This window comes from Paroedura picta, chromosome 4 (genome assembly GCF_049243985.1).
Source record: "Paroedura picta isolate Pp20150507F chromosome 4, Ppicta_v3.0, whole genome shotgun sequence".
NCBI lineage: Eukaryota > Metazoa > Chordata > Lepidosauria > Squamata > Gekkonidae > Paroedura > Paroedura picta.
In genome coordinates, this window is record NC_135372.1 from 62,767,501 (window position 1) to 62,795,362 (window position 27,862).

At 40.7% G+C, this 27,862-nt stretch overlaps 1 protein-coding gene across 2 annotated transcripts in view; it reads left to right on the top strand.

Moving 5' to 3' along the window:
* Window positions 1–23,477, top strand: part of ZNHIT6 (zinc finger HIT-type containing 6) — a 44,294-nt gene extending 20,817 nt beyond the window's left edge. The window contains exons 6-10 of one of the 2 annotated variants that reach the window (XM_077333130.1): window positions 2,636–2,704; window positions 3,513–3,593; window positions 3,782–3,862; window positions 9,192–9,254; window positions 18,603–18,739. In XM_077333130.1, coding sequence (XP_077189245.1) covers window positions 2,636–2,704; window positions 3,513–3,593; window positions 3,782–3,862; window positions 9,192–9,216 — 256 coding nt within the window. In that variant the 3' untranslated portion in view covers window positions 9,217–9,254; window positions 18,603–18,739. Of the gene's footprint in view, window positions 1–2,635; window positions 2,705–3,512; window positions 3,594–3,781; window positions 3,863–9,191; window positions 9,255–18,602; window positions 18,740–23,149 lie in introns of those variants that run through there. The other variant, XM_077333128.1, reaches the window with a different exon arrangement.
* The last annotated feature ends 4,385 nt before the right edge of the window (window positions 23,478–27,862 follow it).

Below are 27,862 nucleotides of genomic sequence, written 5' to 3' on the forward strand. Positions count from 1 at the left end.
AATAAACCAAAATTTCTATTCCATTTAACTAAACATTCTTTTATTTGTTCATCTTGTTTCACATTTCAATAACATCTTGTACATTTTTGTAATTACACAATTGCCATGTTTACATAATTCAGTTTCAAAAATATTTGTAGCATTGTCAAATCTGTACATTTTCTTAGCCATTTTAAATCTTCCAGTTAATTGTGTATATATAAGAACCATTGGCAGTCACAACCGCCTTCTCTTAACATTAAAAAGCCCTCCTTTATGGATAGTGGGACATACATTCCTTCTACATGTTGTGAATTGCATAGGACAGCAAATATGGTTATTTGTAGTCCTACTGTTTTGCTGAGCTGAGATCCAGATCTAGAGGAATGGTATTTGGCAGCTGGTTGATTGCCTATCAGTCTCTAGGCACATTTCCAGCACAGTTATTATAAAAAGTTGATTTTATCATGTGTATATGGAACACATTCAATGAAGTCCGTACTTTTTCATTTGGAAGGCGGGATGATAGGGGCCCTGCTGCCAGTTTATTTCCTTGCACTCTGTTTCTTCAGTTAGAAGAAAGTACTGCGTCTTCTGGTTCTGTATGATGGGCCTTAGATATTACATCTAATACTTCACTGCAGTGAGCTATGGGTTTAGTTTATCAAAGAGTATGCTAACACTTAAACAAAGTCTCAGCATACTCAAGGATCACACCCTTTCTGCAGAACCTGTACAATTACACACACAATTTGCTGAAAGAGAAGAAATACCGTCTGCAGAATCTCTTTGGGGTTCTTGTTTTACATACCTCATTTCTGCAAGTGGAAATATATATTATCATTTAGACATTACTTGTGGAGATACTGCAGCAAGACCTAGCATTTTACTTTCTTTCTTAATGAGCTGCAGCTGTAAAGCCACAGCCAACCTCTCATGGTTTCAGACACAAAAAGCAGGGTGGGTGTTCGAAGGAAGGCGCCGTGGTTTTGTGTTCAATATAATTTTTTGCTTCTTGCTTACAACCACGTGAGTAGTTTTACCATTAAGGAAGATTCAAGTGAGTAGATGTGTTGGTCTGAAGTGACAGAACAAATTTAGTGTCCAGTACCTTCTTTAAGACCAACAAAGTTGTATTCAAGGTATGAGCTTTCATGTGCACGCACATTTCCTCAGATACATTAAGGCAGTGGTCCCCAACCTTTCTGAGGCTGGGGACCGGCAGGGCATCGGGCCGCGCCCGCGTGGACCACGCCCGCACATTGGGCCGCGCCCGCACGGGCCGCGCATGCGCGATGCGCGGCCTGGCCCTGATTCCCTCTCCCCGCCCTCCCGCAGTAAGAAATTTCCCGGGCCGCAAGCTTGCGGCCTGGGAAGTTTTTTACTGCGGGGGGGGGGAGAGGGAGCTGTGGCCCGGCGCCATGGCCTTCGCAGCCCGGCACCGGGCCGCGGCCCGCAGGTTGGGGACCACTGCATTAAGGAAGGACACTGAGCAAGTCCTTGGAGGGGTAGGGTGAGGTCAGAGCATCATCATGGTCAGTCCAGTATTTAAAAAACAATCAGGATAATTTAAGCTTTTGTTACTGGGTTTGTTTAAGTTAATCTCTTTTTTTTCTACTTTTACCTAGTTATTTTTAAAGGTAACTTTCCTTCATGCTTTTTGTTTTCTATATACATATTACAGAATGCTGTCTCATTCCAGTGAGTTATATTCTGTCAGTAACTCAAGAACATATTTTCATTATACATATCAAAAAAATTCTCTCCCGTATTTGCTACTGGCCACACATACTTATGTTGACAGCCAGTTGATCTACTGCCAATTGCAGCAGCCATAGCACCAGCTTCCATAGCACCAGCGGGATATGCGCCCTCCAAGATGACCGAGTGAGGACCCTCACAGTACCAGTTGTAATTTTGTACCAGTTGTAATTTCTGCGTCAAAGACAAGGATAGGCCTGCATAGAGCGAGTTACAGAAGCTACTGCAAATGACAGAAATTATATCAGATCTTAAATGAAGGCAAGGAGATAATGTAGAAGTGGAAAGATAGCAGGTGAGAACATAAGTGTACAATGGATTATGTGAATTTCCAGTGATACAAAAGTGTAGTTATGATGAACTGCTATTAATCAAGAAAGAAGCAATATCAAGCATAAGAAAACTAACGGACCTCAGTAAAGGGTTATGTAGTATGTTGCAGTGGGTTAAGAAAGCATGACGTTCATATCTGCAATGTTATGTCCAGGAGGAATAAAATAAATTAAATGATCAAGTTTATGCCTCATCACTCTCTTGACAAATGAGGCTTGGAGTGGCTTACATCAGTAAAATATAATTCTGATGTTTTTATTGTGTTTTATCTTTTTATTATTGTAAACCGCCGTGAGCCCAATTGGGAATGGCGGTATAGAAATCTAAGTATGTATGTATCAGTGAATACAATTTTAAGCTGTACAACTTAAAGTAGGTTTTGTATTCAGAATTATTTTGTCACAATTAGTTCTGCTTCCTATTAGATTAAATTCTACTCATGTAAACAATTCTGAGAAGGAAGGAATTTAAGAAGTATGTTACATGAACAAGCCCTGGAATATTAGTACATTTTCTGCCACTGTGTCTATATTTTCTATATTAATGATTGTTTTTGTTTCAGGGAAAAAAAGTTTTATTGGCACTTGAAGCTCATATTTCCTCACAGTCATGCCAAATTCACCGAAAAAAGGTATCTAAATATTTTGTTTGTAGTATAGCTCTTCACAAACTTAGGATCTGTTAATATATTGTGTTAGTAATTTTGTTTAAAAAGAATGTGAATTTCTTTCTAAAACTGAAATTATAACAAGAATGTAAAAATCAGTTTAAACTACTTATTTCATCATTTTGTTTAGAAAGGTGATCCATGTCTAATTTTATGTATACAAGGCTTTTGGATCACAGTCATTGCAAAGAACTTGCATTATTACAGTCCTTTTTGTAGCACTGCTAGTAAAGTTGTTCAATCTGTGTATTTTTTCAAGACAATTTTATTTTTAAAATGGGTAAGACAACACATCTAGTAAAGCTAATTAAAAGACATCAACTAGTGGAAGAAAAACATAATATAAATGTATCAAATATTTTAAAGTGGTACTTTGCTAGATAAGGAAAGGAGAAATTTATAAGATGATCCTATTTAGACACAACTCCTTTGAAACCCTGTTAACTTCAGGGAACCTAAGAGTGTAATTCTGCTTAAGATTGTGCCATTAGCATACAAAAATCTAGGCAGAACCGTCATTGATATTCTTGGGACAAAACACAAAAGTTTATAACTTAAATTAAACTTTGTTGGTCTTAAAGATGCCAGTAGATTTTTACATGTTATTCTCCTCTTTCAGACCAACACAACTACCCACTTGAATCTAACTCCTGGTATTATAGTTCTTTCCATAGTATGTATAGTTGCCTTTTTATACAGGAGTGACATTGTTGTGTTTGTTCTAGGAAACATTAAACTCTGTGATTAATGTACCTCTGTATTGTGTTTGAAGGGTGCCAGATGATAAACCATTGTGTGATGTTCTTAAGTACTATACTGATCCTCAAGAATCTGATCCTGTCATTTGTCAAAGGTACGTACTGAAACATTTATTTGTAACACAAATCTGCTATGAAAATCTGTTGGCTAGCCTGTCATCTCTTAGTGTTACACAGTCCTGCAACAAGCACATTGCCCTGGTAATTTGCTTTTAAATAATGCACTCTAGAAAATTCTTTATGGTGTACCAGAGCATATAAAATGTACTGTTTTCTATTTTAGGTTAAAAATCTACTCAGCATCTCCTCCATCAGATATACAGATTCTAATGAAAGTTGAAATCACCCCATGCAACTCCAGCAGGTAAGAGATTTAATTTATTTGTAGAAAATAAAAGGTTTGAAAACTATTCAGAGATTCTGGGTTGTATCCTATTTTCATTCTGCATGTAGAAGAAAATATTTCCCCACTCCCTTTCACCATCCTCCTCTTGTAAGCCCTGAAGGGGTATTTCTAGGCAAGGGGGAGATTTGAAGACCAATAAAAGAGAAAACACAGGGTAAGATTGTGCCATCAGTGGAACAGTATAAGGAAGGGCCCTGCCGTTGCTAATGTTCAAAAAGCAAGATTGATATAAAAGCATTTCAGTATAATTTGTTCAGGTTATATAAAAAATCAATAAAGAGGAATTGGTACATTTTGCGACTATAACAAAACCTACATTTGTGTTGTGTTTTTGTCTTCTGCATTATAGACTTTCAAATATGTTTAAGTGTTTGGGCTATTGCAGATCTAAGTAAACTTGTGTGTCATCCAAAAGTCCAAAAAGAACTCCTGAAATCTCCACAATGTTTTCAATACAGGGTGTTCCCTTTTAGGACTCCTTTGACTTTAGAGTTTCTACCTGATGATCATAGTGGCCCAGCTAAGGCCTCAGCTCTTCCGCCAGGCATATGGTTGAGGCCAGGGCAGCTCTCCCACTAATCCATCGGAGGATCCCCTCCAATATTGAGATCTCTAACATCGAGATCATTGTTAGATCTATTGCATTGGCGCCACTCTCTTCTGAATATTATTCTCCCCACCAGTTGGAAACCTTCCCAGAGGTGATGCCACTGAAGGAAAACCATTACAACAGGCATACCAGAAGTCTGTTTCCTCCAGAAAGGCTTGGAACTGGGCCTCAGAGACAACACTTTTTATCATCAGGTCACAGCTCTCTCATCAGATCTCTGCCCCAACAAAGGACAATTCTTGATAGCCATATCAAGCACTTCCAAAAGAGAGCAGGCCTATCCAGTTCTCCATTGCAAGTTAACTCCAGCCTTTAAGATTTCTGAGCTTTCCACCCTCTCTAATCAGACATGAGCTGTGTTCTTTTCAGGAGAACTTGAGGGCAGCAGCCTTCAGAACTGTGTACTCCTTGTTCATCTTCTCTTTACCCAATGCCATGGGAATAAGGTGGCGGCAGCAGCCATAGGCAGATGAATCAAAGCATTGCTTTCCATGGCTTACAACATTCAGGATCTTCGGCTGCCCTCAAAGGTCACTGCTCATTTATGAGAGTGACCCCTACTTCAGTGGACCTCTCCACCAGTGCATCTTTCTCAGAAATCTGTAGGACAGTGACTTGGGACTCAACGTCTAGTATTGTGAGACACTATAGAAGAGCCATGATTGACTTGGCAGAGACTTGTTTGGTAGAAGAATGTTCCAAAAGTAGTTCCATAGTAATTCCTCTCCTGTTTGTTTTTCCCACCATGGGCAAGAGCTTTTCAGTATTCCATACAAAGATACCTTCCTCCACTGATGGAAGAACAAAGCATTGGACTTAACATGAGAGTTTCTTCTCATCAGCGGGAATTGGAATTTCTTGGTCGTGGCCTTCAGCATTCCAGTATCTCCTGTTATGGCTCTCCAATCTTAATCTGTGATTTCTATGCTAGGTGTGGATCCATCTTTCTCAGAACCTTGGCGAGACATGCACTGGGGAATAATCCTGGAGGACAATTATTTAAAGTCCAGCTAATAAAAGTTGTGAATATAAAACATATAGCAAGCTAAACTATCTTCATAACCTAGCAGTACAAAAGCCAGCTTGGTGTAGTGGTTATGAACATTAAATTCTAATATGGCAAGCTGAGTTTGATTCCCCACTCCTCCTCCACATGCAGCCAGCTGGGTGACCTTGGGCTTGCAGCTGTTCTGACCAAGCAGTAATATCAAGGCTGTCTCAGCCTCATCTACCTCACAAGGTGTCTGTTGTGGAGAGAGGAAAGGGAAGGTGAACGTAAGCTGCATTAAAACTTTCGGGAAGAGAAAAGCAGCATATAAGAACCAACTTTTTTTCTTCCTCATGCTAGAAGCTGCTTGTAAATACAGTTAAGAGTTTGGCTTAAAATAAGTTTTTCAGCCTGGAGAATCTAAAAGAGCAATTTTTGTTATTCTTCTGATCTAGTTAGTGGAAGGGTGGGGAGTAGCACTAAATAAGGCTTACCTTATTTTTAGAAATACCTGTCTTCAAAATAATGTTGTGCAACATATTATGTTTGGGATATTTTCAGAATGACATCATGCATAGGATGATTGCTTTTTTCCCAGTAAGGGAAGGAAAAACACAACTGCCAAATTAAACAATGTAGTTTGGGAAATACACCTAACTTTCCATGGAGAGTAGCCGGAAGAGTCTTTGTAAGTGAATGGTTTTGATATTGACAAAGTGAGTGTGAAGCAGTAAAAGTTTATATGGCGGGGTTGATGATGACAAATCACAAATGATTGGTATAACATACATCCAGTTTTCTAAAATTTCTTTGAGATTTTGAAAATCAAGTATTTATGCTTTATGCATTTGAGTTTGTATTTTGGGCTTTTTAAAAACTTATTTAAGGAAACTATAGAGGAATGGTAAAATTCAGTAACCAATAGTTACTGTTTTAGCACAAAAAAAGGCATAATAATAATATTTTTATTTTTAGCCTGCCCTTCTGAATGCAGGGCAGATAACATCAGTAAAATCAATATATAATTTAAAACTATAAAAGAATTACTGTACACAAATACCCCCTCTAAAATCCCCAGACATGGGAGTCCTCTAATAAGGAGCCAATCTTCTGGTTGCTCCTCGTCCTAGCAGTGAGGCCAGCTATTTCAGTGGGTGTTATTGTAGGCCATAACTATAAGCCTGGTGGAACAGCTCCATCTTTCAGGCCCTAGGGAACTGATTGATGTCCAGCAATGCCCTGATCTCTCCCAGGATAAACCTTTTTATTATTTTCGCTTGCCCTGGCGGGCACATGGTAGTTTTTTTTTTGGGGGGGGGGATATCAGACAGTGAAGACTTGTATCTAGGGATGGGCACAAACTGGCTCACAAATTAAAGTTCGTGATGAATTTTGGCCAATTTATGCTTCATGAAATTAGGGTGCCCGACATGAACTTTCTATGAACCGGGAAGATGCCAGGCATGAACTATCAAGTTGTTTGTAGAGGTTTATGCCAGTTTCATTCCCAGACAGCTCAATCAGAATGTTTTCAAAGCAACAGTTTAGAGCAGTGGTCCCCAACCCCCGGTCGATTAGTCAGTACCGGGCCGCAGCTCCTCCTCGTCCTTCTCCCCGGCTGCTGCCTTGGGGGCTGCCCTGCCACTCTGCTGCCAGCTCACCTTTGGTGCTCTCCAGCGGCCACCATGGCTGGGGCTCCCCCTCGGCGTAGCACTGCACAGCTGCTGCTGGCAGCGCCCCCCAGTGGCCGGCGAGAAGTCAGGGGCACTGGCGGGAAAGCAAGTGGGGAATGGGCTCAGGTGGTGGCGATGTCCCTCGGCAAAAGACTACCCCCCCCCAGGCCTCAGTAAAATTGTCAAGCATTGACCGGTCCCCGGTGATAATAAGGTTGGGGACCACTGGTTTAGAGGATATGTAGAGGATCATCTGAAGGAGGTCCCCTTTGAAGTTGCTAGCTTGTATAGGAGTCGTTCTATATACTCCTGAACCTCCTGAAGTTGCAGTTGTCAAAAAGACGTATGTAGGTTCAAGTCTGTATAGAACAGATCCTGCCCAAGCTAGAGACACAAAATTTATAGGGGATCTCAGGCTGACTCTGCTCTAAATACCCTCAAGTTTGGTTAGGATTGGAATTATGGGGTCTGAGTTATGCCCCTCCCCAAAGGACCCCCGGAAGTTGCTTTCTTGGGGATACTTTCTTTGGGGATCCGTAACTTAGACCCCGTAAATCCAGTCCTCATGAAACTTGGAGGGCAGGTAGAGGAGAGTCAGCTGGAGAACCACAGTGAGTTTGGCATTTCACAAATTGAGCTAGTTCATGAGGTGGCTAAAAATTCATATTGGTCTGTTGTTGACAGACAAGTCACATCATGAACCACGTTTTCCGAATTCATGCCTATTTCCTCTTATACCAACTGCTAAGTTGTTAAATGTATTTGGACCTCAATTAAACAAGTGTTTAGGAGTGGAGATTCTGGACAATGATGCTTTCCTGCTGCAGCCAATGTGGTATATTGGTTAAAGAGTAGAAGACTAATCTGGGTTTAATTTCCCACTCAAGAATATGCCACTATCTGGGTGACCTTGGACTAGTCCTCATTCTCTTAGAACTGTTCTCACAGAGCTTTCTCAGTACCATCTACCTCACAGGGTGTCTGTTGTGGGGAGAGAAATGTGTCTGTTGTGGGGAGAGAAATGTTTTGTAAGCCACTTTGTGACTCCTTCGAGTAGTGAAAAAGCAGGGTTAAAAACAGCTCTTTTTCTCCTCTTCTACCTGTTTAATGCCCATGTGCCGTAACACCTTCACTAACTCTTTGAGGCAAGCTCATCTTCTCATTTACTGAGAATTCAGTCTGATTGTTGGAACCAGTAGTGGAAAAGGCCCTAACGGAGAGTTATTTCTTGCAGAAACAATGTTCACTGAAGAATATACAAATACATTTTGTACAAACGGTAGAATAGGATGGAAAGATGAAGGCTTGAATGCTTTAAGGAGCAATTGGTTGACTCCATCAATGACCTGTGTTCATAGAACACTTTTGCTGGCATGTGATTTTTGCTGATTTCCCCTTTGCAGAACCCCATGTTATACTGCATGTTATTCCTGCAGAGCCACAAATGTGCACACACCTGGACTGTTTACACACTGGGAACTTCACTGCCCCAGCTCCCATGCAGGAGCACAAATCGGGAGCAGATGAGGAGCACCGGGCCAAATGCTTCCCCGTGTGGGTGGAGGAAGAGGTGAGGCAACCTGCCACGACTAAAACTCCAGCCTGCATCCCGGCATGAAACCTCCAGTACGTAAACGGTCCTGGAAAAGCATTTTGGGCATCTCAGTGGGCTGCTATAGGAGCAGAGTAGCTTTTATCTGTGGAATCCAACTGAATTTCTGGTCCATCAAGTGAGTGCAATGTTTTAAACATGTGCTCTTTTTTCATGCTGAAGCTTTTACCACCTTCTGGGTAATACAGAAAAAGTTAAGCCAAGATACCAAGAGACTACTTCACAGTATGTGAATGTTACAGAATTTGGGGTTAAATTTCTAAAAAAGAGGGAAATAGTGCTGCTTTCATGGTTTCTGTCACTTAAGATGGTGGGAATGTTGCATGTTGTTAGAAAGAACCTTCACAACTATTTCCACTTAACCTTGCCAAAAGGGAATCCCTCTGTTTATCTCTTCTCAACAGAAATGAACTAGAACTGTTCTTCTGACCTTGTCAGATGTTTGACCTTCCTTCCTTGGCAAAGAGGTGGGAACATATTTATTTTTCAGTGATTTCTGGCAATTTGTCAAGTAGATGGCAAATTTAAACTTCTGTAAGAATATCAAAACCTGTAAAAGGGAATATAAAATACTGAATTAAGAACTTATTTTTGTATCACAGTGTGTGAGTGAAAGCGTAATCTCAGCTTTCTCTTATTCATGAGAAGAAATGTGCCGGATAAAATAAATACATGGAAACAACTGTCTTTTAGTGTAGCTGCATTGTTTTCACAGTAGATTAAATACCTCGTGTTTCTGTTCCAAAGTCCCTTTTCCAAGACCGCAAATGATTACACAGAATTATGCAATGCCTACTGCATCAGCTTTTCTTTCCCACCATTTTTCATCATAACTATAGTTTGGCAAAATGATCAGACTACTTAAGATTCTTCAGTCCTTGAGGTTTGAGTGTGTGATTAATATTTGCATTTACATTCTGAACCATATTTGGGAGTTTGGATGGGATAGAGATGTGGGTGGAATAGATGTTTTGCTGTTTGCAAATGTGGAATTACTGCTCTGGCCTGAGTCCAAAGTTCTTTTTGGTTGATGTGAATCCTGCAGTAGCAGAAACATACAGGCCCTTTTTATTATCCAGAGTTCCATGAAACTATATACTCTGTTTTCTGGTCTGCTCTTGAAGCCTCTCAGTATGTTTCACATACCTCTTTAAAAAAAAAAAAGAATTTGATTCTGGATACTTTCATTCTAGTAAATTATTCAGTCTACTAGTTATAATGATAAATTGGTCTCGACTTCAGATTTGAAGTGTGTTGCATCCTTCATTTGTTGTAGTACTCTGTTGGGAGCAACCCAGGCTGATTTGGAGCTTAGTGCATTGTCTAACATAACAAAATCTATTAGTTGAGGTTGAAAAATACTAGGTCAAAAGTGCTGTCATTCAGACCTGAAATGTGCATATTGCCTAGATACCAAAAATTCACTACTCATCTTTAACGTTGGACCCGTTAGAATAGTGATAGTAGCTTTGGAAGGGTTTTTAACATGCCTCTGTGGCTTCTGTAAGTACCATTCCTGGATGTGGCCCCTATCCATGTTTCATGAAAATGGGCAAGCTCATTTCCTGGTGGGGCTTGTGGTAGACATGTGATTCATACTTTGAAACAGTTGCCACTGAAGGGCCCAGAGGAGAGAACTCTGAGTCTCCCAGAGCTACAGGTGTTGTTTCAGGGGTAAAGGTCTCATCCTCTTCAACAGCCTGCCATCCTTCATAATTCTTTCACTCACAACCCAAAATCCAGGTGGCTGCTGAGAGGAGAGCAAGCCTGTCATCAGATAAAGTTCAGTAAAACCACAACAGCAGTCACCCAGGGAAAGAGCAAGATGGCCACAGAGGTTGGTGATGTTTTTCTTCCCCCTTTCCCCATCACCAGCTTGCTTCTCCTCCTCCACCATGCTTGAAGCCTGCCTTACAAACAGTTCTGCAGTGCAAGATCTGATAAACTCTGTAGTTGCATGTGCCGTTTTTCCTTCATGGTGTAGGAAAACAACTTGAAAATGGTACATGTGTCCATTGCACAATTACATACTAGGGTTGGGCGCTTCATCGTCTGAAGCGGCCAGTCTCTCCCAGGATAGCCAGTGCCGCCCCGGAGGGGGGAAGAAAGGTGAGGGCATCAGTGCACTGGTGGGCATGTACACACTCAGGCACGGTGCTCTGATGCCCGTGCCTCCCCTCCCCCCCGGTGGGGCGCTGGCTGCACCAGGAGAGACCGGCTGCTTTGGACACCAAAGCACCCAACTCTATTACATACCTCTGGAATACACAGTGATGTAACATGTTGCAGTCTTCTATTCCTATGTCATAATATCATATAATACCATGAACATCATATCCTAAAAGGGTATTACTAAGACAGTATACTGAAACACATACAGTATCAATACTTTTTTGTGTCTAGATTTAAAACACAGACATTAGTGTAATGATATTTCCGTTATACCACTGAAATCAATGCTCATTGAGGGTAAAAAAGTGTAATCATACCACCCTACTCCCTACATATTCAGTTATGTGCTTTTGATTGTATGGGCTCTGTCCACATGCTCAGATCTGCTGTTTTTTCAGTTGTTTCTTGTCATGGGGGTGGATCCTATGGAGTTCAGTTTATCGTATGTAGAGTCTGTTGTCTAGAAGTCATTGTTCATGTGTATGCAGGGGGTACTGCCATCTTTGAGTAGCTTGACAATCTATCCAAGCAAGATGACCTTGTACTTATGGATAACTTTAGCCTCTCCAATGTGTTCTGAGAGACAAACTCTGCTAAGCATCCAGAATCATGCAACTTCTTGACCTCCCTGGCCAATTGCTTCCTTTTTCAAGTGGTGGAGGCATTTGTGAGAGGCTCATCCATGCTCAAATTAATATTAACAGGCAAGATTTAGTAGATGGGGTAAACATGATGGAGACTGTAGGGGAAGTGTCCATGTCCTTGTAGAATTTCATTTATTGTGGGGCGGCCAAGGAAGTTCATAGCCAGATGTATATTTTAGGTTTTAGTACTGGTGAAAGACATTGATAGGAGACTCCTGGGGAGGGAGCCCAAAGTTTTGTTGCCATGACAAAAAAGGCCTTTTATCAAGTCACTACCTGTCTAGCCTCAGACTGCAGGGCTAAGCAAAGCAGGGCTCCAGAGGATGACCAGAGCGAATAGGTAGGTTTGTATGGGACAAGGTGAGGAATGTTGGTCCCAGACCATACAGGGCTTTAAAGGTCAATACCAACAACTGGAATTGAGACCAGACACAAATTGGAAGCCAGTGTGCATGGAACAAGATTGGAGTGATATGGTCCCTACAACCCACTCCAGTCTATATTCTAACAACAGCATTCTGTACCAGCTGTAGCTTCTGGACAGCCTTCAAGAGCAGCCCTGGGAGGTCTAAACAAAGCTATCATGGAGATGCTGGTAGTAGTCTTTATAAATCATGGTGTAAAATATCTCCAGATTCTTTCAAAATCCAAATGTTCATAGTTGCAGCAAAATTGAATGTATAATTATGAATGTAGTTCCTTCTGAGAAGCTTATTTCACTATTTTCCCGTTCACAAATCGTAACCACAAGAAACAGTTATTCACCACTTAGGAATGACTGTCCATCTGGTAGTTATTATCTCTGCTGTAGCCTCTCAAACCAGTACTTAAAAGGAATCTGAAGTGCTATGTACATCTCTTCTGTGCACTCTCTGTCCTGCCCCCTCTCCATGACAAAATGAGGTTTAAACATTCTGAGCCCTCAAAGAAATTCTCTTTAACTTCTCTCAAGATCATGAAGCATTATTCAATTTATCCTAAGTTAACTTATCTAGGTTTTTTAAATTTATGTTTTCTGTTTAATGTTTTCAGTTAAAGGAATATTTCAAAATTTAAGAGTATGCACAGCTGCTTCAGAAGTCATTGTTTAAGTTAATTGGCATCAGCATGATTTTTAAAGAACAAAAATCAGTGTTACAGGCATTCTTTTCCAAGTATGCATGCCTTGTTCATCTGACAGACTCTTTGATGAGATAGTCCTGCTTTATCACAGGAGAGCAGCTCGCATAGGATTTTCATTTTTATCTTTAATCACAGGCTACAAAAATTCCACTATTAAAACTAAAGGCCCCCTAGATGACATGCAGGAAGGAGTGATCTTAGCAGGGAATTTCCTGCTGTCTGAACTGTGGCAGGGATGAATGAATTCACCAATGAGAGAATAACTGGAGGCTCTGTTGAAGAGGCATACATTTATGACACTGTATATGACAACAGTTTGCAGAAGGATTAGTAGACTGCTCTTTCAGATTTCTGGGAAGCATGCAGAAAGATTTTTGGAGCTTATACGACTGCTGGTCAGTCGTAACAGACTTTATTCAAGCTTTGTAATGCCAAATATGCAAGCCCTTGAGAGTAAAGCCAGTTTTGGTCATCATCTTTGTTCTTTGTTCATAGAGTTGACAGAAGTCTCCACTCCAACTCTCAGATGTTTCTCTCCCTCCCCCCTTAGAGGCTGTGGCCTGCCCACCCCTCTGCTTTCTAGTTGCTGCGCAAGTAACATGCAGGAGGCCAAAAGGAGCCGATAGATCTAATAAGTAGACTATTTATGAAAGCATTGGTGAAGACTGTATCTAGGAGTTGTTCATTTGAGTTAATTAGACCAAGCTTTCTCAACCAGAGTTTCTTGAAACCCTGGGGTTTATTGATGGCCCTGGAAAGGTTTCCTGAATGTGTGGGAATTAGTTAATTTTTAATATATATTTTAATATATATTTTTCCCCTCCCCAAATGGCTGGTGATGAGCCTGGAAGAGATGGGAAGGGGCCCCAGGTGGGCATGTACCCAGCTATTGCTTCCCAACTGTGTTCTGCACTATTATGCCTCTTCTGGGGTTTCTCAAAGCCTGAAGAATGTTTCAGGGGTTTCTCACTGGTAAAAAGGTTGGAAAAGGCTGAATTAGAGAGGATAACCAAGGAATTAAAAACAAGATACATTCCAGATATTTAGTTTTGTTGCAATACTGTTCTCTTAAGACTCTTCTGCTCTTCACACTGCACCAAAATCTGATATGTTTGCCAAAAGCTGTCACTGTCTGTCAACCAATAAACTTTACTTAAAGCTATGTCTTGGTGATCTAACACTAGAATAATTTACTATCATAAAATAGTTTAAAGTACAAATCTTTTATGCTATGCCAAGCTGGACGCTAAAGATGTTTTGTCTAAAACATGAGATAATGGAAAGTGTATTGTGGCATGTGAATGACTTTAGCCTTTTGGTGGTAAATGTTTTCTTAACCAGAAAAGAATGTGTTGAGACTGTTGCCAACGGAAAGGTATTGCCACACTTTGCATTAAAGTACTGTAAATAAATCAGTAAATATGTTTCTGTTCATGTGTTAATCCACAAGTTATGAATGCACTCATTGAATGAGAAATGCAATATACTGTTATCCTTTTTTAAAAGGTTTCAGTAAGAACTGGTCATAATTACTTCAGATTGAAAGAAACACGAAACCAAATATTTTCATGATGATTGAAGCTGGATTTGAGGGAAGTAACCATTGCTTAAAGTTCAGTTTCTTCCAAAACCAGAAGAAGCAAGTTCCAGAGCTAGTGGCTGAGGGTTTTTTTAATATATGATTCCCAATAGTGTTATGCAGCAAATAGTTCAGTACATGCTGTGGTTATTGATAAGTCTGCAAGTGATATAGTTTATAGAAATTAACAGTAGGGAAGGAAATGAGCCTCTAACACTTGCTTATATCTGATCTTTACAGTTCAGATTGTATTTTTACAATTACTGGGATAGTGTTGAATTGCAGTATCTTTAGAGATAGAAATATTTGTGTTTCTGCAGTAGAAGAAGAAGAAAATTTTATACCCCACTTCTGTCTACCAGGAGTCTCAAAGCAGCTTGCACAATTGCTGTTCTTTCCTCCCCCAATAACAGGTACCAATAACTGTGAAGTAGGTGGGGGTGAGAGAGCCCTGATGTTACTGCTCTATGAGAGTAGCACTATCAGGGCTGTGATGAGCCCAAGGTCACCCAGATGGCTGCATGTGGAGGAGCGAGAAATCAAACCTGGCTTGCCAGATTAAAAGCTGGCTCTCATGAAGGATTGTTGTGTTTATCACAATAAAGAATTCATATGGCTAACGTAGCTATTTAGAAACCATGTGATGATGCCTGTTCTTAGCTTTTAATGCATCCTCCTCCGGAGAAGACGATCTCTGTTATATGTAATTGGCTGGTTGATACAGTCATATGGGTAGCCAAAAATCTGAACTTTGGTTTACCACTTCAAGGAGCTCTGGATTAAACTACAGTCTTTATTAGAAATCTTAACTCTGTCCAGAAGTTATAGTTCAGATATGTTTTGCTATATAAGGGGATTATTATGGTACATCTGATCATACAAAAATGGAAATATGCAAACTGAGCACCAATACTTTGATAGTTCCTTGGAGAGAGGTTTCAGAAGTGATGTTTGTGTAACAAAGTTCTTGCTTCCACTCTCTTGAGTATCGTAACATTTATGATATAGTAGCAATAATGCCCATTGTGTGAAAAAAAATACACTGGGCTCTAGCAAACTGTTTGTAGATAGGTTCTGAGCCAGAAAGAAGCGTAATGGTGACACCATTGGCCCATAAATCCCATTGTACAAATAAATACAATGGGCTCTATTATTATTATTATTATTATTATTATTATTATTATTATTTATTAGATTTATTTCCCGCCACTCCCCGTAGGCTCGTGGCAGGTCACAATAGTCTCATCACCATTAAAATACCCATTAAAAGACTTAAAAACAATCCCAACATGGCGGAAACTCTCATTATTCCTATCCCCTGCTATCAGAGCAGAAGGGAGGGTGGGGAGGAGATCTAACTTACTTAGTCCGGGGGGGGGGGGATGCTGGCACTCATTCGCTGACCCCGGCCTCAACCAAAAACCTGGCGGAAGAGCTCTGTCTTGCAGGCCCTGCGGAAAGCTGGTAAATCCCGCAGGGCCTGCAGCTCACCCGTGAGCTCATTCCACCAGGTAGGGGCCAGGACCGAAGAGGCCCTGGTCCTGGTCGAGGCCAGGCGTGTTTCTCTAGGGCCAGGAACGATCAGAAAACTGTTGATGCTTGGGGGAAAGGTAGACACATAAGCATTATATACATAAAAGTAATCTGAACCTGCTTCTCTAGAAGAGGCTTGCTGATCCATGGAGCAGGGCAAGGCATGTGATTTTTTTCTCATAGGACAGTCAAGATGGTTGAGATGGTGAAAAGGAAATCACAGGATCTTTAAAAGAGTGATGGGTTCATAATGCCCTTGCTTGAGGATAGCGTTGCTAATTTCAGTTGGGAAATTCCTGTCAATTTGGGGTTGGAGCCAGGGGGGCAAAGATTTCAAAAGGGTATAAGACAACAGAGTTCACTGGGCTCAGCTATTTCTGCCTGCTGCTTAGCTGGTGATGACCTGAGGCCTACTGCATGAATGAAGGATTACAATGTCTCTACACTAATGCACAGAGTATGGGAAACAAGCAGGAAGAACCAGAAGTCCTAATAGAAGGGGACTGTGACCTAATAGGCGTTACAGAACCTTGGTGGGATAGCACTCATAATTGGAATATTAAGATTGAGGGACACAACTTATTTAAAAGGGAAAGATGCCTCCCCATGTCCCCCTTAATCTCATCTAATAAAGTGGTGGCTTCATCCACTTTTTATTTAAAATCCCTCAGGAACCATCTAAATTGTGAGGGAAATTGCCTGTAAAATCGCTTCATTTTACTTTAGTCCCTTCAGCCCTCCTATTTAAGGCGACAACCTAACTGGGCATATGTTTCACCTGGCTGTCTTTTAATTTCTCTAAATGTTTTTCTTTGTTCCAACTCCAATAACCCTTCAGCCCCATTCCTCATGAGGTCTAACCTCATCAATCCTCCCCTCATCCCCCTCCTCATCCAGTCCCCCAGATAATATGGCAGGTAGTATGTTCTCTATGCCCCAGCTGCCCCTTGTGTGGAAAAATGCAGTAGTTCAGAAGCTGTAATCCCAGCAACTGCCAGAAGAGACAGCCCTTAGAACTCTTGTGGAAATCATCCCCAAAAGTTCTACCTTCCCTAGAGGGCTCTGAACCAATCACCTACTTTAAGAAGTGAGTCATCTGCTAATACGGTACATGCTATATTATATGGAAAGATGAGTAACCTTTCATCCCTCTTTTCTCTTCACTGATTCTGTGCAGACTGGAAAGTGCGACTGCTTCAGAAGTGCTTGTACATCTAATTTCAAGAGGCTAGGCAGTAACAAAATCTGTTCAGGCAGGAATGTCCTGTTGTTGTTTTTTCCCCAAAGACCATTCAGTGTACAGAAATGTATACAGATGACTTTCAGTGTTTCCTATTGCTGATAGCTTTTAAAATCAGTACATGCCATCCTAGTGAGAGAGAGCTTTTGACCCATGGACTGAATGGGGTGGAGACTGGAACTCTTTGACCACCATCCGACCAATGTATTAAAGGGTGTTTTTATGGGTTTTTTATTGTGTTTTATCGGACTTTTGTAACCGCTGTGAGACTTTTTGAGAGCAGCGGTATAGAAATGTGAAAATAAATAAAATAATAAAATAAATATGCCCCCACTTACTAGAAATCTTTGATAATATATTTGTATGCATCAGAATGGGATTCTGTAGTGTTTTTAAAATGTTTAAAATATCTCCAAATTTGGCACCGAGGAATGTGGGACCCCTGGATTAGGAAACTCAAAATTGAATATGCAAGGGAACATGCATAACACATGGTTGACATACCACTGAAATTTGGCAGCTGGCAAACACATCACTGACCCAGCAGAAATGTGGTTCACACACAGCTTTGTTGTTGTTGTTAGGTGCGAAGTCGTGTCCGACCCATCGCGACCCCATGGACGATGATCCTCCAGGCCTTCCTGTCCTCTACCATTCCCCGGAGTCCATTTAAGTTTGCACACACACAGCTTGTGATAGACCAATTACTAGGAAGGTCTGAAAAGAAGTTTATTTCTCCTTGTAAATAGAAAATAAGGGCGGGAAGGTGGCCTGCGTAGCCCAATCTCATCAGATCTCAGAGTCTAGGCAGGCTCACTCCTTGGAAGAGAACCAAGACTCTGCAGAGAAAGGCAATGGTAAACCACCTCTGCTTTTCACTTGCCTTGAAAGCGCCAGGCTGGAATCACTATCCATTGGATGCAACTTGACAGCACTTTACATACACACAAAGGGAATAATAGACAAAGCTGTAAATATCTCAATTATTCCAGCATGAGATAAAGATGAAATTTGGTAAATTGTAGTCCAACTTACTGTAAACTTTGAAAATAATTATATACATTTCCTCCTGAAATTAAAGTATGTATAAAATGATATTTGGTCTAATTCATGAGGATATAAAGTTTGAAAATTGGTTCACCCACTCATCCTTTTGTGGGAGACAAAGAGCTTTATGGGGAAGGTATTTTGTATTCCTTTCCTTTGAAGTATATTCCAAAATGGGCAAAGAAGCAGACAGTTGACCTAAAATGTACTGGCTCAGTAAAATACGGAAATGGGACATTTTTCCATCATATTAATAAAGACAGCCTTTGCCTCTGTACAGAGGATAGCATTCCACTACTAAGCAAACTAGCCTCTTATTGGACACATGGGACTGTAGAAGTTCTTCTTTAATAGTCTCTTCCCATGTCTGAATAGGATTTGTGGAAGGATAGAAATCCTAGAAGATTTGTGCAGGATTTATTTTTAAACAACTTTATACGCTTGCAGGCTGCTTAACTTTGTGATTGCTTTTTCAAAGGTATGAAGAACTAGATGCCAGCAAAGGCCTTCTAGACAATTTGAGGGGCAAGACTGTCATTGAATATCCATCTTTGCATGTTGTTTTGAAAAAATTCAAGACGGATATGGCTGTTCTTGGCTACAATAAGAATAAAGGTATTTATATTGTTAAATATTGTACAGTAAGATATAGTAAACAAGCACTAATTAATAAAATAGCATTTTATTAGTGTTAGATGTGAATAATCTACTTTCAATGCTCTACTGCAATCCTGCAGGTTAAAACCATTCTGGTTTACACTTTATAATTAAATTTTCATGTCATTTCAAATAGCATTGCTAGCATTTTTCTACTAGCATATTGGTAAATTGTTATCATTCTTCTGAGATATCAAACACATACCTGCTATAAGAATAGTCTTTTGTATAATGTTTGTAGCATAGCATTTGTTAACACCCATAGTTGATTTGCTTTAATCACTGAGATATCTGTTTGGTAATTGAAGATTTATGTTGCTTTGAAGATCTAATTGTTCTAATTATGGTTTGCTGTACAGCCCAGTAATATCTTCTTAATCTACTGTAAAATCAAGTTAGGGAGCAATCCTAAACAGGTCTGCTCAGAAGCAAGTCCCATTGTATTCAGTGGGGCATATGGCCAGGAAGGTGTTCTGAAGATTGCAGCCTTAATTTACAAGGTACAAATATCACCTTATAAAGGATCTGCCACAGGAAGATAAATATATCTACTTTTCCAGGTACATCATTGGGAGATATTTTTCTCTCATTACTAATTTGGAAATAACAATATAGCTGTATGTTTATAGAGAGAAGGAACAGATACATTGCCTTTATAGCCTCAGTAACAGGACATCAACTGGAGAGCAAGCAATTTTTGAAACCCCTTTTGTGTTATCCATTTAGTACCATGCTCTTGCACTTTTTTATCCATCCGTTCATGAAAGTAACATTCCATAATAAGCTTCATAGGAGTTACTGAACTTTCCATTGGGGGAAGGGGAAAATCTAAACTGAAGGCTTTCCCCTCACTGCTTTTTAAATTTAAAATTGGCAATTAAATTAGCTAATAAGAAAAAAATAAAACAAGTGCCATTGGCTCACCTACTTTTGAATTCTTATGTATTAATAAAGCCGGCTCAAGGTTGACTCAGCCTTCCATCCTTCCGAGGTCGGTAAAATGAGTACCCAGCTTGCTGGGGGGTAAACGGTCATGACTGGGGAAGGCACTGGCAAACCACCCCGTATTGAGTCTGCCATGAAAACGCTAGAGGGCGTCACCCCAAGGGTCAGACATGACTCGGTGCTTGCACAGGGGATACCTTTACCTTTACCTTTATATTAATAAAGTACAAAGAACATTGCAAAATTAAATACTCAAAGCACAGTGGGGTAAAATCTTCCTTTAGTTTTCCTTTCTTGCCCTCTGATGTCCCTCATGTATTTGCCTATAAGATGTATTATTAGTCATAGGATTGCATTCTAGACATGCTGAGGGCCTTTCATTACTATACTACATATATTGTAGCTGCAGTATACATAATAGCTGCAATGTCTGACCAGGGTAGGGAAGGGCATTGGTGGGGGTGGGGTAAAGGCTTGAGAAGGTACATATCAGGCAAACCAGGGCCAAGCAACATTCCTGCTTTTCTTGGCTGAGCAATTCCAGTGCCGGTCATTTATTGAGTAGCCAGGAGTCACTGGCATCTGGTAACCACATTTTTGCACCCCTGGCAGGCAGGCAGATTAGTAATTTGCACAAAAATGTTGCTTTGATTCCAAACCCATTTACTGAATTAACAAGAAATGGCATCTTAAGAATTGCTATCCTCATTGAATGACAGCAAAAATATACCTTGGAAGAGCCTCCACATTATCTAAATTTTAATAGTGACAGTCCTGAGAGAAATTCTAGAAGGTGATTTCATGCTTTCTAAATCTCAGAAAAGTCCCTGTTCTCATTTAGGAAAGAAGAGATATTATCCTTATTTGGAAGGCATCCGCTGTGCTTCTGGAAGTTAAGACCAGTTCAAGGAACTGAGCTAATGTTTAATCTGCTGGTTTATTTTTATAGGTTTATTGCATTATTATGTTGTCTGGATTTTGGTTGTTTTGTTTTGTTCATTCTTGCAGGAACCTTATTTGTTAAGGAGTGATATGGAAGTCCCAGAATTGGAAATCTCTCTCTCTCTAAAACAGGGGTAGTCAACCTGTGATCCTCCAGATGTCCATGGACTACAATTCCCATGAGCCCCTGCCAGCATTTGCTCGTGGGAATTGTAGTCCATGGACATCTGGAGGACCACAGGTTGACTATTTCTGCCCTAAAACACACACATACACATATGTGCACATGATCTGCAGAATGATGTTCATCTACATTAGAGTTCTTGGCAAGTTTGGTTTAGCTAGCCAGAGTAGGTGTACACAATATACACTAGACACCATCCTAGAAGGCTCTGAACTATTTGGAAAGCTGCAGCTGGTTCAAAAGGCAGATGTAGAACTGCTGACAGGTCAAGGTTACAGAGAACATATCTGGCTGCCAGTTGTCTTTTGGGTTGAATCCAGTTGTTATCTTAAATGCCCTAAACAGTTTTGGACCAGGGTACAGAAAGAACTGCCTGCTGCCATGTCCATCCCTCCCATCAGTTGACCTTGTTGTCAGAGGCCAAGGAGTGGTTTAAGGATTTGCAGGGCCCACAGCACCACAGCCATTTTAATGACTTGCAGGGCCCTAGCAGAGTAAAATTGCAATGGGAGCAGCCAGAAGGGACAGAGTGGCCCCCCACAGGTGAAAGGGTTATCATTCCAAGTGTCCTTAAGTAGAGAAAAAAAAGGGGGGGCTACAGCCCTGATCCATGGTGGGGAAGACACTGTGAGGCCCATGGCATGTGCTACACAGATAAACTGGCCTTACAAAGGCCAATAAAGCCTTTTCTGTGTGATCACATAATGTTGGAACACTCTCCCCACAGACTTCTGATGGTGTCAAACCTGTTTTCAGCACTAGGAAAAGACAGTTGTTTTTACAAGAAGCTTTCTTGAGTACTTGTGTGTTTTTATATTTGTTTGTTTTACTGGTTTTTACATTGTGTCATGATCCATGATGCAATTTGTTGCTTTTGTTCTTGACTGTAACGTTAATTGGCCTTTTAAACTATTGTATTTGGCTTGTTCCAGCTGGCTGGTTTTAGTAATTTGTTGCTGCTCTTTTTAAATTGTTCATTGTGGTGCTGTCAGAGATAATTTTCTCATATTGCTGTCAGACTTACTTGTCTTCAACTGTAAGCTGCCTTGGAAAACATAGATCAACGAAGGAGGACATTTATATGTTCAATAGAACAGGGACCCAACCTTTGATTTTTCTGTGAGTTCAGGGTCAAGCATTATTGGGTAAGGTTGAGACAGAGGTTGTAACTAGGCTGTGGAGCTACAACTCTGCATCAGAAAGGCATGGAAGTATATAGCTGCATATGCACAAGAAAAATATGACTACTTCATGTTGCTTCAGGTTTAAACTGAGTTTCAGGGAACCTGGGCTGCTAGGTTTTTATGTTCTGGAAAGAGTCTTTTTTCATAAAGCAATGAGTTAAAGATACTTATAGAGCACATGATGTAATATAGCATTATCAGCAAAACCTCATATAACACAATTTTGTATTGTTATGCAGTAAAGTTCTTCAATTTTAGGATTGTGACTTACACAGAATATGGCTAAGAATTGTTTCATGCTGGAATCCTTTCAACAATATTAAAGCATGACATACTTGTATAGTAGTTTTGTATATTTCAACATCTAAACAGAGTGTTTGCATGCTCTAGAGCCAGAAATGTTACATGTTCAAGCTGTCCAGAGTCCCTGGACTGACCAACACACTGAGTGGTGATGTCACACCATTTTCCAATGTGCTTGTCACTCCTCCCTCCCTCTCTTCTTCTTTAACCCTCCAGCTCACCCTGGTTCTCCTGCTGTAATACTACAGCTTCTCCTTAGATGAGGTCAGCAGACATCAGCAATAAAATATATATAAACCCTTGTTGCAAAGGAAAACCACATGATGCTTCTCAAGGGTGCCTTTTTAAAGCTAATATTACTTAACGCAAATGTGCTTGTTTTTATACATGATGTCAGTTGGTGATTATTAGAAAAATACTTTATCAAAGAAGTCTTAATGAGAAAATCTGTCTTGCGTTACCAAAAATGTATAGTTACTGATTAAAGAATAATAGTACTTAGAATGCATCTGTATAACTTCAATGGCATCTAGACAAGAGAGTAAAGATACTTCAACCAGTAAAGTTGGAGCTCAAAGTTTTGCATACATTTCATCAAGTTTATTTTTTTATGTAGATGTGTATTTTCTTTTATATGTCATTCTGTCCCTTTCATTTTATTGTAGAAATTAGTTGGAGCCATTCCTTCTATGGAGAGAAAATAAGGCTCATATGATAACTTTTCTTAGGACAGATGATAGACACATGTATGAAGGTACAAACCCAAAAACTTGTGTGAAAGTATTCTGATTTTTTTCTCCTCCACCGTAGATGCTGAGAACCCCAGTAAAGACTTAGTTAAGGAAAACTCATCTGAAGAAGAAGGAGAAATCCAAGATAGTTCCTGAAAATAAATGGACCATATATGGAAATGGAATAGCTTTCTCTACATTTAACCCTTGAAGATATATTAGGCGGGTATATTTTTAACATTTTTAATGTGTTGTACCTAAAGCAGAAGTCTGTGAATCCAAACATACCTAATACAATTGATGCACTAACTTCAGTTTCATTTCTTGAAAACTGCTGACAAAGGAGGATTTATGGACTAAGCACTGAACTCTTGCCCTAGCTTGTAATTAAAGATACTTTCTGTTAATATCCTTTTTCAATATTTGGTTCAGTTCTTGCCTAGATGTACTATAAAGGAGATGCTATCATAGATGATTCCAGATTCACCCCAGCTTCTCCAGTTGAAGAGCTTTCAAGTATCAGGGGAGAGAAGAACCTCAGAATGAGTGCTTAGCAGGTTACTAACAGAATCGACAATGCAAGGTTAGATTGTCTGGTGGGCTGAAATGCTATAAGATTTATATTGATTATTAAACTTAAGAATGTAAACACAGCAAAAGTACATGTCAAGAGACATCCATATTGAAAATCCATTTAAGAGATGATTGTAGCAAAGTATAAACAGGCATTTGATTCTTGGTTGAACCAGGTTGTTGTGCCATTCACACAATACAATAGATTAGAGGTAGCTAAAGGAATCTAAGGAAATGTAGCCAACAAAAGTGAAGTAAGAAAATCATTTCACACAAACACACCCCAAGCACAAGACAAGTCATAATGTGAGGGGCTAGTAAGAGGAGGGAGAGAGCAGAAATGGCCTGAGGAAAACAACCCATTACCTGAATTCATCTTGTTTCCTTCTATATGTGCACACAGTAATCTGGTAAGACTTAGGTTGATGCAACTTGATGCTGCTCACTCAGCAATTAATGCTCAACTCTCCTCTTATAGACATAAATGAACTTTTTTAGAACTCAGGTTCAAAACAGAAAAACAGTGTTTAGGTTCGGTATGGTATTGGTCTTGTGTGGATATGATTAGTGTATGGGCTAGATCCAGTAATCTAGTTATGCAAAGTTTGCTAAACTTCCCCACTTTCTCCTCCCCCAGAAGCCTCCTCTGACTATGGGAAAGTAACTTATCAGATTGTGTTACCCAACATGGAGTAACAGCCACAGCAGTGAGCTGAGGGGAGAGGATAAATCTTTCCCCTCTGCTGCCAACAGTGTTCTGGCAGAAGTGCCAACTCCATTGACATAAGAAGCAGGAAGTCTAGTTGTGCCCACTACGGGCTGCCAACCCAGATGCTCTTTTACTCCACATGGGTCCAGTGACTCCAAGAATCAACTCCCCCAGGGTAAGAAATAGTTTTGTGAAGGAACAGGAAAGATCTGTGACTAACAGGGTTGCTGGATCTAACACAGTTGATAGTGCTGCCATATGCTGCTTAGGCTTGTGGAATTCCTCAGTGGAGGTTCCCTGCTTTTCCTTGGAAGAATGCCACAGTAACAACTTAATACCTCTAGCAGTCAAAGTCCTCTAAAGCTCCAGAGCAAAGAGAACTGAGTGAGGGATGAAGAGGAATCCTCATGCCAAAGAGCAAGTAATTTTTCCATGCCATTCTTGGAATCATGTTTGGAGTGCATTCATTTGGATGCATATAGAGGAACACTGTTTAAAGCAGGGGTAGTCAAACTGCGGCCCTCCAAATGTCCATGGACTACAATTCCCAGCGTTCACTGGCAGGTGCTCATGGGAATTGTAGCCCATGGACATCTGGAGGGCTGCAATTTGACTACCCCTGCTTTAAAGGATACCCTGAAAATAATTATCATTAGGGGCTTGCGGACAGGACTGTGATCCTTAAAATAAAGCAGAGAAATATTTACCTAATCATTTTGAAAATATCCTAAAATCTATAGATCCTTGCAAGGTGTGAATTTTCTGCAGATCAAAAATACTGTGGAATACTACTTAGATGTGGCTGGCTACCTGATCCACTGGGCAGGCTGCATTGTATAGAAAGTGATGTGCTGCGACCCCATCTGCCAGTTAGCTCAGAATGGGCTTCAACTCAGAAAAAAAATAAGTAGATGACAGATTTTAGACAATCAGCCTAAAAACCCTAACAACTTGTTCAACTGTTCAGTGCAACAGCCACCCCAGGGAAATGGAGATCATAACATTAACTGAGTCATTTAAAGCTCGGTTGGACAAAGCACTGGAAAAAAGTGCTACGGTAATAGCAAGTTCAACTCTTGTTGGTACTCTTGCAGCTTCAGAGTGTTAAATAAACATTAGCTCATTGTCCTCATATGAATGAGTAGGTACTATTTGTTGTGTTCATTTTACAAAATGGGGGAAGAGGGAGACAGAATTTACAAATAAATCAATAAAATAGTATGGTGGTTGCTCCAGGCTGCACATGAATTTGGTGGAAGCCCAGATAGAACCCAGCAGATCTTGTAGTCTGTCTCCTAGTTCAGGGGACTCTAGGGACTAGGATATGCTACACAACCTTGTTCTGAATGAGGTCTAGCCACGTGCTGTCTGGCTGCAGACAGGTCCCTAACATTGCCTGTCAGAGGCACTATAAAGAGTGGAGTAACAATTTTGGACCTTGCCTTGCCTCTTGATTACACTATAATCAATAGGCAGCCAGTAGAAAGGCAGAAGTCCTCCTCTATCTTTAGATCCCCAAATAATTAACATTTAATCAAAGCTAGTGATACTTTCCAGCCGAGATCTATGAAGGGGGGGGGGCTGATAATAGCTACCATTCCTCCCAGTGTAGGTGGGTGGACTGATGGACCAGTTGGAATTAATTGGCACGGACACACTATGTCATTTTCTGTAAGGCAAATGTACTGTGTCTAGGACTAGGATAAAATGATACCATAAAGATCAATATGGATTTAAGGAGTTATAATAATCTAGCATGTGAGAGAAAACCCAAGAGAGGTAAAACATGAAAGTAAATGGGACCTTGGTTATTTATTTATAAAAATATTTGTACCCACCTTTCCCTGTGGCTCAGGACTGCTTACAATATTATAAAGTATCTTGTGAAACAAAATGTCTTGCTTTAAGAAAGATACGAAGAAATCAGTTTTAAAAGAGCTAGCCTTTCTGATGAATGGCTCAGTAAGTGGGCATGGCTTAGTAACCTTTAAGCCAAATAGCTGTCAATCATTCTGAATGTGCACAGGTAGACAATCTTGAAACAATTCTTCTCAAATCTGTACTCTGCTGTTCCAGAAGACACAGGCTAAGTCATTGAAGCAGCCAGAGAGAATGGAGGAGAATATAGTCACTGCAGCATATCCAGTCTGAATCACTGGAGCTTGAGACGGGTGTCCCAAGATTCCCCAAACTCCCAAGCATTTGGTGGTTCACTTTTTCGGACTGCTATAATATAATCTGTACAGTTCTGAACCATTTCAACCGTTTGTCCATGCACATTCAGAATGGTGGTATTCGCAAAAGAACTGACAATCCATTTTAGTTCAAAACCTTATTGAGCCATTTCCAGCAAAATCTTACATACCCTTAAAAACATAAAAGCAAACTAGCCTTCCACAGTTGTTTAGACTGTTCCAGAGGGTTCTGTAAGCAACTGAAAAGGCTCCAGTGGAAACTGAGATGAAGCAAAATACTTTATGGGAAGCAGACATGAAAAAAATATTAAAATGTCCCTGGAGCAATGGTCAGGCTTGCACAAGTGAGCTTATACCTGTTGCTTTTCTGCACCAGAAATTTGCCCTGCCTCACCGCTCATCCAGTGGCAGGGCAAATTCCCAGTTCCACGTGACATCGTGGTCAGGCCAGAGCCATCCCAGACCCAGCCTGACTCAGGTCCTCATTTGTCTTGCAGTAAGGGATACTTCCATGTTCTCTTTTTTGGCCTGGACGCTGACAGAGCCTATATCGGGCCTGGGCCGGGGGATGGGAAGAGTCAGGCTGTCCTGGCCCAGCTCCTCCCCATCCACAGCTGTGACTACAGCATCCCAGAAGGGATACAAAATCCCCAGTGGGCTCCGCCACACTGCACCTTGTGACGGATCTGCCTGGGGTATTTTTTTAAATTTAAGAATGGGATATTGCATTGTAACTTTGCCGCCCCAGCTGCCTCATTCAGAGGCACAACTCCAAGGTGTATTAGGTGCAGCTGGGAAAATGCTCCCCTGTCTGGACCCAGGAAGAGACGGAGCAACCTGTCCTGGCCCAAACACCCAGCAGCAGCTCGGCGAAGCACTGCCAGTGCAGAATGGGCCTCACTGTGGTAGAGGTCCAAGCCATGCAGGTTGTCTGGTGGTGCAACTGCCACTGGGGCCACCTCTCAGCTTGCCGTAGGCCATTCTTGCACTGATGGAAGAGGATACTGAAAAGACAAGGGCCTGATGAGCTTTACTGGGTTCTGTGGTGGTGAGAGTGGGAAATCATAAGGCCTACAATATATTGTGTCCTGCTTACTGTTTCAGGGACTTCTAAAAAATCTTTCTTTCCAAGTCTACAGCTTCTGATCATTCCTCTTGTCTCTAACTGCTATTATCCCATTTTTTGTTTGCAATTAAACCACGAGCGAAAGAAATTAACAGCCAATCAGACCCCAGCTGAATTTCTGAACCAATATTGGGATATTGCTAAGTGCAGATGCCATCTTAGAACATTGGGTAGCTGCTGTGGTTTGGA